Source organism: Boleophthalmus pectinirostris, unplaced genomic scaffold (genome assembly GCF_026225935.1).
Source record: "Boleophthalmus pectinirostris isolate CB_2022bp ecotype Guang Dong unplaced genomic scaffold, ASM2622593v1 HiC_scaffold_3, whole genome shotgun sequence".
Classification (NCBI taxonomy): domain Eukaryota; kingdom Metazoa; phylum Chordata; class Actinopteri; order Gobiiformes; family Gobiidae; genus Boleophthalmus; species Boleophthalmus pectinirostris.
The window spans coordinates 2,878,628-2,889,740 of record NW_026571299.1 but is presented as its reverse complement, the minus strand read 5'-3'; the positions used below and the strand labels follow the sequence as shown (position 1 = coordinate 2,889,740).

General features: G+C 35.7%; 1 protein-coding gene across 1 annotated transcript in view; it reads right to left on the bottom strand.

Moving 5' to 3' along the window:
- The window catches only part of vps52 (VPS52 subunit of GARP complex), a 68,861-nt gene that overhangs the window by 12,419 nt on the left and 45,329 nt on the right, over window positions 1–11,113 (bottom strand). Inside the window, exon 11 of the mRNA XM_020934459.2 lies at window positions 408–543. Within this exon, the coding sequence (XP_020790118.1) occupies window positions 408–543 (136 nt within the window). The remainder of the gene's footprint in view (window positions 1–407; window positions 544–11,113) is intronic.

Sequence of the window (11,113 nt, the reverse complement as noted above, 5' to 3'; positions counted from 1 at the left end):
AATGTATTTTGGGTCACTTTTTAAAAAAATGTATTTTGGGTCACTTTTTAAGAAATGTATTTGGGTCACTTTTTAAAAATGTATTTTGGGTCACTTTTTAAATGTATTTGGGTCACTATTATAAATGTATTTTGGGTCACTTTTTAAAATGTATTTTGGGTCACTTTTTAAATGTATTTTAGGTCACTTTTTAAAATGTACTTTGGGTCACTTTTTTAATGTATTTGGGTCACTTTTTTTTTATTGAGGACTGTAACTTCATTCCATTTTAATCAGACCTTACATACATATTTTAGTAATTACAGTTTGTCATAATTATTAAAAACAACACTTTATCATACAGCAAGTAAAAAAAAAAAGTTACAGCATATTAAGGCTTCCTCCAAATACGGTCGCGTGTAACTCACCCGACAGTCTCCTCTCTGGGCCGTGTGTGGGACCAGGATGGGCCCCTCCAGCTCTGCAGGGCTCAGTATCGTCCCCCTCTGGCCCAAAGTGAAGATGGTGTTCCTGCTTTTTAGGGACGGCTTGGAGAAGAAACCTGCTCTGGAGTCAAGGAACAAGCTCAAGGTTTGGAATCGAAATAGTAAAATGGAAATGAATGGCACAATACATAGCTATTGTTTATCCAGTTATAAGAAATATTTATGAGAAAAAGAGAGATTTTGGTTTTTGGAGACACTTTAGAGCTGTTACATGCACTTGTGTAAATGTGTAATTAAAAAGAACATTGTAAGGAAAGCAGTTTAAAAAAAATAAAAATTAAAAATTAATTACAAGAATAATCCCCCCCCCTTTTTTTTTCTTGTTTGTTTTGCTTTTCTCTTCCACCCTTACATCTCTTCTGTTTAATTACTTACCAAACTAAAAATAAAAAGGACATTGTACAAGGACTAACTTTTAAATGAAAAGAGTATTTCTGTAATATCAGATCTGTGGAGAGGTGGTCTCGCTCCCAATCAGAATGTTTGTTTTTCGAGGTATTATTGAGCTATAAAACCACCTGTAACTGAATAAAGGTAAAGTCGAGCTGTTTAATGTCACACTGTGGAACATTCCAGACAGAGCAATGACGTATCCATAGAAACATGCAGGTGATGGACCCCCAACCAAAAAGTCTCCATGAAGATAGAAATATTCAATACCAAACTGTGAAACATTCCAGACAAAGTGTGAAGAGAAAACCATTTCAAGGGAAGGCCAAGGGTTTGCAGCACTGTCCACAAAGTAAAGGGTGGATACTTTGAGGATTTGAAAATACAATAGGTCTATTAAAAAAATATTTAGTTGAGTTATTTCACTTTTTTCTTTGCTCTATAATTCCATTCATCTTGCTCCATATATTAAAAGTCTGTATCTAAAATGTAAAAAGTAGTAAACATTTTCAAAAGGTGACTGGAGTATTAGAGCAGAGATCCATGGGCTTCAGAATTGTGAGAATCTATGTCCATTTCCAACATTTTCAAACAAAATATAAAATCTTTTGGAAGGAAAAAAACCTGAAAATGTAGCATGTAACAGGAAACTAAAGCCCATGAAAACACCAGTGCAGGTTATATTCAACTGCAGTATCAAACTCCACCATGTGAGGGCGCCAGAGTCACACAGATCACATCTGCTCCACCTGTTTGAACCTGTTTGTACAGTGAACCACAAACGAGTTACATAACACTGTTATTTTAATTTAAAGGCTGTATTATTGTGCATTTAAGTGAATTTAACAGTTTAGAAATGACTAATTTCATCCATATGAACTGTCTTCTATTTTTAAACATGCATTAGTAGCATGAATTTTCTCTTTTGTATTTTATCTATTGGAGTTTTATTAAATATTTAATTTATTATTGTTTTTAAATAATAATAATAATAATAATAATAATGTATATTATTATTATTATTTTTTTATCTATTTTATGTTTTTTTTTTTTTTTTTTTTTGCGGTTATAATTTGACTTCCTGGTTTGGCAGTTATGAACATAAGTAGAGGTAATTTCGTAACCTAGCAACACTATGTTATTTTAGTTTAAATATTTTATTTTATGTTTTATTTAATATGAAATGTATTTATGATTATGTTTTTTTTTAGTTAAATTAATTAATGTATTATTTAATTTTGTATTTTTTGTATTTTTTTTTTCACTAAAAATAGTTAACAATTATATTTAAAATTTTAACAAAACATAGAGCATTATTTTTATGTTGTTTTTTTTTTAGGTCATAGGTAGAGGTAATTTCATAAGCCATTGACGCGTCAACGTTTATTTTATTTTGTTTTATTTAAAATATGTTATTTTATGTTTTATTTAATATAATTTTTTTTTTTTTTTTTTAATTTGGGTTTATTATTATTATTATTATTTTTTAACTAAACATAGTTAACAATTATATTTAACATTTTAACTAAACATAGAGCCTTATTTTTATTTTCTATTTTAATTTTATTTTTAGATTGCGGTTATAATGTGACTTCCTGCTTGGACGCGTTCGGCGGTTATGACATAGGTAGAGACGTAACTCCAGAACCTAGCGACGCTGCATAACAAACATTTTGTAAACACGCGCCAAACAAACATGTCAGAAATAGTAACAACAATTATGAGAGTTATTTATACCTTCCTTGTGCGTAAACTGTCCTCGCATTTCGGATGGAATTTTCTGCGTTGACGACATTTATTTCATATTTCACTTAATTATTTAACACTTGGTTTAAAAATAAATAATAATTAAACAAGTATAACAAACAAACAAAACAAATACAAAGTTATAATGAACTGTAATAAAAATACTACTTGTATGTTTGTTTGTTTTTTAGCAAACTGTAAAATTCTGGTAGCAGCGGAGTGAAGACATTGGAACAAAACAGGGTCCACTCTCCAGATGCGTCTCCATGGAGATAGAAAGTTACAGAATGCAGCTTTAAAGGGCCAATATTAGGCTTATAATGTAGTTTCCTCATCACAAACAGACCTGGAGTTGTGGTGTTTTTTGGATAATTTCAGACCTGGAATTGCCGATCTGCACTAAACTAAAAGTAAAAAGAGTAACACTTGAAAACGAACACCCCATGACATCACAAGGTGGCACGTTTAGCCATGTTATAATGCGGTTATAATACCTCCTCAAAAATAAAGCTGGAGTTCACACACGTTTGAGTAATTTCGGATTATTAGGCTCAACTGAAAATGCTCCGCTCCACCTCGTGATGTCATTCAGTGGTAGTTTTAAGGCTAACAGATATTACACACAAGTGAAGATGAGTTAAGAAAGTTTTATCATGATTTGAGTCAATTTCACTTGACAAGTAAAATGATCTGCCCGTGGAACGTGACTTTTTGTACTTCAAATATGAAAGTGTGGAGTGAGGTCAGGTTGTCTGCAGACTGGTCGAGCGTTTTATTGTGACACAGTCGAGCGTTTTACTGCGACACCAAAACCATCACAAACAGTGTACCACAAATAACCTCCAATTGTCTTCACTTACAACAAATAATTAGTGTTTAAGTCTATTAAAGGTCATTGAACCTTTCTGCAGGTAGAAAAGTCCCTAAGCTCCACCAAAAATGACTCATGAGAACTCATTTTCAAAAATTCCGCTTGAAATGAAGGAAGTTAATAGTAGATGGTTTTATTAATTTAAACTAATCAAAACAAGACTATTAACTACTAAACGCATGCTCTTCTTTAAAATTTTCTTTAACATTAACTTTTATTTTGTACAATGATAAACAATAAACCTTTGTGCCTTTGTTAATGTTAGTATTAGTTTGCACGACCATAAACGAAAACAAAATGTCCTGAAATGTTTTATTTTTATTTAATTTGTTAATTCTCACTGTAGTTTATTTCGCACGATCATAAACGATAAACTTTTTCGCCTTCCTTAACATTAATATTAGTTTGTACGACCGTAAAGGAAAAACAAAAAAATCCTTACGTTCTTTCATTCTCATTGTTGTTTGTTTCGCACGATCATAAACGATAAACTTTTGTCCCTTCATTAACGTTATTATTAGTTTGTACGACCATAAACAGGGTGAAAAAAATAAGAAGAAGAAGAACGAGGAAGAAAGTGATTGTGTTTCTGGTAGAGATTTTGGTTTGTAAAATAATCAGAGCAATGCCTTTAAACAGTTCAACACTGTAGAAACCTTTTAAAAAGAGTATAGACTGTTGTGTTTTAGAAAATATCAGAGAAACTAATCAGAATATGCCAAAGTTTCTCTGGTAGAAAAAAAAATTATCACCATCTAACTGTGCCCACATGGGGAACCGAGGCTCCAAAGAAGGGGCCAAAAAGATCACATTATGTTTGTGTCCATATTTGGGACTCTACACAATCCACATAAAAGCTCAGAAAAGTGTGAGATTGTTGTCAGAAATGGTCATTCTCTCAAATATTCAGGTTCAGCAGTTAGTTTGTAAATATCTGCTTGGAGTAAATCGATCTTGGACTTCAACAAATGAGAAAAACAAAACAAAAACTGAGCGGCAACCAAATGTGAGATTTTGGGGGCCCACTTAATAAAGATACCCAATATTTGACAACGGATTCAGAATTTATGACCAAGAAACTACAAGCCTAGCTCTATTTTTTATGAAGTTATGGTCTCTCAGACATGCTTATAAATTAAGTTTCTGAAAAAGTGAGCATGGCCCCAAAATTTCAACGGTTTGTAACTTAGGAACGATTGAAGGGATTGAGCTCAAATTTGGTGATTTTAGAATTTTTTTTTTTTTTTTGAGTCAAATTTGAGGCTCATAGGGGAGATTCCTTGAAAACGGCTGATTTCAGATGAACTGACTCTATTTTGAACTGTTCTGAACTCTGTGGGCGGCGTCACACTCGCTTAGTCCACTTCGTAAGAGAATTTAAGTACTTTACCTTGACTCACAAAAGCTATATTTAAACCGTGATCTTCTCCTGGCACACCATTGGCACCATTATCTAAATTACGGCATGCTGCTGTCTAACCGGTGTCTACTGGCCTTCATAGTCTCACCACACGTGCTTTATAAACCTCCTCCTTTCGAGGAAGAGTCAACGGGGCTTGAACACTCAAAGATCACACTATGTTCACTTTTGAAATCACTCTGTGTTCACTTTTCAAGTCTACCCGGGCCAAGTTTATTGATGGTAATTTAAGCGCCTCACAAAAACAGTTCATTTTAACTTAGTGAATTTTAGACAAGTAAGATCTTTTATGACTCTGTATGCGGCACAAATGTTCACTCCATGATTCTGTCTCATATAGGCGAGTTTCAGCTGACGTCATTGTTATTAAAAGCCCGCGTTGCTGCTGGGAAATATTTTGGTCGGAGGCAAGAAACAGGATAGCGTCAAACACAGTGCGTAACCTCGCGTATTTATCCCCGATAATGGTAAATTCCTGCTGCATTATCGGATGCACAAATAGAAGCACGGAAGAAGGAAAATGTCTTTTTCGTATTCCGAGTGAAAAGAACCGCTAACGGTGAATTAAACGACTTTCAAACATCCGCAGAGCAAACGTAGAAGATCCTAACAAACCGTGGACTCCAACAAGTTCAACAACACATCGAGACTCTTGGAGGTTTTCATCTTTTCTGCTGTGAATGGCCCAGGAGTTTCCACCAAGTCATTGTGGATATCGCCCAAGTGAATATTTGTCCAGGTAGTTGGCGATTCTGACCAGAAATTTGGTTTGGTCCACCTTTTGTCGGGGTTGAAAAGGGTGATTTGTCGTCCGTCGATGCTTATGACCAATTTCTGGTCAAATGGTCTTGGGTCCTCTGCCGTTAGAGTGGATAAATAACCGGGATCAATACCCTTTACGTGTTTTCTCGCTCCGTCCGTCATGTTGAATTAGTGTTTATTGCTGCTGACCAAAATAATTCCCAGCATGCAACGCACGCTTTTGTCAACAATGAAACTCGCCTATAGAGGATCGCATAACCACATGGTCACTTGCTGCTGCACAAAACTCAAACCCATCAAATCAGTTTTTAAAAAAGCTGTAGAAATACTGAACAAGAAACCACTCTCATTTCACCACTGCACTTTTAAGTATAATCTGCTTCATTTTAATAATTTTATTGGTTTTAAACATGGATGTTTTATCTATAAAGTTTTGTCTGGACTTGCCCTCCTCCATTACAGGATTTTATTAAAGTAAAGACTGTCAGTGGGAACTAGGGCCACAGCCCGGGGGAACCGTGAGTTCCACACAGACGCTCCACTTTCGGACAATGTGTGTCTCAGTCAGAGGCACAAAATTTTGGAACAGGTTGCCACTATCAATAAGAGAAACTCCAACAAGTGCCACTTTCAAGTCCTACTTGAAACAGCGGCTAAAGGAAAACCAGACTTGTGGACACTTTAAGTTTATATCTGTCACTTGTTTTTTTCTGTTAAGTTTGTGGTGTTACCTGCCGAGGGACAACAGGTGGAAATGAGCATTCCTGCTATAATCTGTCATATTTACACTGCAGTGTTGTAGATGTTCATTAATCCTATTAAATAAATAAATAAATAAACTTCTCCTGCTTAAGAGTCCAGTTGGTCTCCACTCTTTCTTGGACAAGCTGAAAACTTCTTCAACACACTTCTTTATACAGACTGTGATCAGGAGGGTGACTAGCCTGATTCATCAGCCGGTTTTACTTCATAGAAACCGTCTGACCTCACAGCGCATGAATCAGGCTAAATTAAAATGACTTAAATTAAGAACGTTTTACTTTACTGGAGTTGATTCAACTTGACAAGTGGAATAAGTGCGTTTTTGTTAGTACAAAAAGTTGTTGTTTTTCTTTTTTTAAGGGAAGCAATATGTATTTTAATATTTTAAGTACAAAAAGTCTTGTTCCAGATTTTACTTTTACTTGTCAAATGAAATTTATCGTATTTTCCAGGCTATTAGGCGCACTCTTAAGCCTCCAACCCCATCAAAAAACGACCGCGTGCCCCGCAATCCAGAGTGCCCCATACACGAATCCACTCGGGCGTCCCAGCACGACTTCAGTAAACTACAAAGCCACAGACACACACATCACTCCACGCCGACGAGGAACGGAACGGAGGAACGAACCGAAAAAGCGAGCGCAATGTGCCACTTCTAGACACGACTGAACAACTGAGTCACTGCGAACACGCCGACAATCCGTTGGTCCCAGACACACCCTCCCTACACGCCACAACTGAACAAAGCCCAGAGTCACCGTGAACGAACAAACAAACAAAACCACTCACCCATCACACTGTTGTGTTTAATTTAAAGTCCCACGCCGTTTATTTGTGAAAAAATTTCAAAAATAGACCATTTAATGACAGTGCGCCTTATAATCTGGAGCGCCGAATAGGCCGGAAAATACGGTACTCAAACCACGATCAAACTTTCACATCTAAATATTCTATAAAACAAATCCAGTGAGTTCTTGGGTTTCGTCGATAATTGAAAATACCAGGTTCAACATTTGTGAATTTACCTTTTCAATATTTCACGGCAAAGTAAAATATAAACAAATAAGAAATCTGTGTCTTGGTAGTCAGTCAATTAAAGGCTACTGGGGTTAATTTCGTCCGTTAATATAAACAGTGACTGTGGATTCCCAGACCTACAAATAACTCCAGGTATATTTTTGGGGTGTAAATTACGCCATTGTTGTTATTAAAAGCCAAAAAGCTGCTATAATAGTGACACGTGAACATAACACAAAGAACAGTTCAATTGCATAATTATAATAAGACTGCATCAAACTGCGCCGAGGTGAAACAAGAACTGGGCACGGCTAATTACGGCTTAATGGCGAAATAATAATAATAAATAATGATAATAATGATGGGTTCTGTGCTTGTGCAAAAGGAAGTTCGAAGCTTTATAACATGGAGCTACAAAACATAATGTCCTTGGAACATAAAAAGCACACAGGTCACGAGGACATGATGTCGAACAGAGGAAACTATCTGTACAGTAGAGTCAGAGTTACAGTGAAAACACGCAAGCACAGAGTTGCAGAGAGATGCAGTTTCCTCATCACAAATTTGTGTTTTTGTGTTTCATTCACGCACGTTTAACCCACAAATCCTGCGAATTAAGACTGAGTTCTTTTCTGAAATGTCAAAAACAAACTACTGGAGAGTAAAAACATGCAAACGTAGCTTTAAATATAAATAAAAAGTGCACAAGCGTTGACTAAAGTACGACAAGAAAACAATAAAAATATAATAATGTTGTTTCCTCATCATAAAGTTGCGTTTTTTTTGTTTTTTTTTTGTTTCATTCAAACATGTTTAACCCACAAATCCTGCAAATTTTGGCTGAGTTCTTCTCTAAAATGTCAAAATCAAACTACTGGAGAGTAAAAACATGTTACCACAGAGTAAAATATAAGTAAATAGTGCACAAGTTTAGACCAAGAGACAAATACAACAAGAAAACAATAAAAATACACAGGTGAAGTGCATATTTAGGCTGAGGCCGAGCACAATATTGTTGTTTCCTCATCACAAAGTTGTGTTTTTTTGTTTCATTCACACATTTAACCAACAAGTCCTCCATATTTAGGCTGAGTTCTTCTCTGAAATGTCAAAACCAAACTACCGAAGTGTAAAAACATGCAACCACAATGTTAAATAAAGAGTCCACGAGTTTACACCAAGAGATAAGTGTGACAAGAAAACTATAAAAATACAATGATGTTGTTTCCTCATCACAAAGTTGTGTTTTTTTGCTTCGTTCGCACATTTAACACACAAATCCTGCATAATTAAGATGAGTTCTTCTCTTAAAACGTCAAAAAGAAAATATCTGTAGAGTAAAACCACTAACTGGAGAGTAAAAACAAGCAACCACAGCGTGCACATGCTGTTTCCTCATCACAAACAGACTTAGAGCTGCGTGTTTTTGCTTCATTCACACGTTTAACCCACAACACCTCCAAATTTAGGCTGAGTTCTTCTCCGAAACATCAAAACCAAATGACTGGAAAGTACAAACATGCAACCACAGAGTTAAATATAAATAAAGAGTGCACAAGCTTAGGCCAAGACACAAGAAAGCTTTAAAAACACAATGATGTTGTTTCCTCATCAAAAACAGACCTGGAGTTGTGTTTTTTTGTTTTAGTCACACACGTTTAACCCACAGTTCCTGCAAATTCAGGCTGCATATTTAGACATTTTCTTCTCTAAAACGTCAAAAAGAAAATACCTGTATCTGTAGAGTAAAGCCAAACTACTGGAGTGTAAAAACATGCAACCACAGAGTTAAATATAAATAAAGAGTGCACAAGCTTACACCAAGACAAGAAAAGTATGACAAGAAAATGATCAAAAATTCACTGGTATAACAAACAGAAGTGCATATTTAGGCTGAGTTCTTCTCTGAAACATCAAAACCAAATAACCGAAGTGTAAAAACATGCAACCACAGCTTTAAATATGAATAAAATGTGGACAAGCTTAGACCAAAAGACAAGTACAACACAAAAACAATAAAAATCTATAGCTATAAAGTTAGAATGAACAGAAGTGTAGCTCTACTTTCTGTATTTTTGTATTTTTTGCGGGATAGACAGTCACACAGTGCACCTTTAAAGGGCCAATATTACATTATTTTCTGAGCTACTGTATGTTATAATGTTGTTTTCTCATTAGAAACAGACCTGGAGTTGTGTTTTTTTGTTTCATTCGCACATGTTTAACGCAAAAATCCTGCAAATTTAGGCTGAGTTCTTCTCTGACATGTCAAAACGACAAAAAGAAAATATCCGTAGAGTAAAACCAAACTACTGGAGAGTAAAAACATGCGACCACAGAGTTAAATATATAATTAAAGAGACAAGTAGGACAATAAAAAATAAAAACACACAGTTATAATGAACAGTAGTGCAGAGGAGTCATGAGTGTGGTGGGACAGGAATGGGCAATTATTATTTCCATGAGGCCACATGAGAAACAGAAAATATTGTGGAGGACAAAACGCTTAAGTCAGTTCTGCATAATATTAATTGTATTTCTTTAAAAAAAGCAAAGTAAATCTCATTGTTTTGACGCACTGATGAGACCGGTAAGAGTGTATGTTAATATTAAAGGGGGATGAACGTGAGTGAATGTCTCTCCATAATAAAAATACAAATGTGATATTACCATAAAGTGCACTGTCATAGAATGGTCTATTTTTGAACTTTAAACTAGAGTTGTCCTGATCCAATCACGTGATCGGAAATCGGCGACGATCACGTGACTGCGGACTCGATCTGGACTCGGCCGTTAAGGTCCGATCAGGTATCGGATAAATAATATACGTCTCTATATATAATATACACAACACACAACTTTTTTTTTTTTTTTTTTTGGACTGAGGAGCAGGATTTGCTCAGGGTCGTCCAGTCAGTGCGACTGTTGTACCAGAGGCGCACTTACATTGGGACTTTTGGGCCGTGTCGTGCTCGGGCGCTGTTACCCGTGGTTCTGTGGCCTGTGTTCACACCTGTGATGTCTCCAATGGCGTCTTCGCACGGCGCTGTTTGTTTGCATGTCATGCAACGGAGTCGCTGCTTTTGGCGGAGAGGGTCCGTCCAGCAGCGTGGAGCGTCTACTGAGCCGTGGGAACCATGTTTAGGTGCGCGCTCCTCTGTGAGTCTGTGGATGTGGTGTCGGTGCAGGGGGACAGAGGCTGTGGAGCTTCTGTCATCTCGTTTTTATTTGGTAAGATCTTGTATTATTTGGATTTCATAGACGAGCCTAAATGTTTAAAGCATAACGCACATATATATATATTCCATATAATATCAAGTGTAGATTGTGCAGAGTCGAGTCTCAGGTCTGATTTAGTTCATTAAGTTTACTAAGTTACACATTCCAAGACCAGACTGTGAAAAGTCAACAATGATTGTGAATGGTTAGAAAAGTTAATAACATTAAAGTTTTGGACATTTGATTTTTCACAATTTCAGTCAAATACTCCACATGAAATCAACACAATCTGATCCCGCACACGTCCTGGATCTTATTCTTTGCTCTTTCATTTCATAATTTTTTATAGAAGTATCGGATCAATAATATAATATTTATTGCTATTCTATTATTTTGCTCTTTGGTTTTATTATTTTAGTACTTTATTTGATCATTTTATTA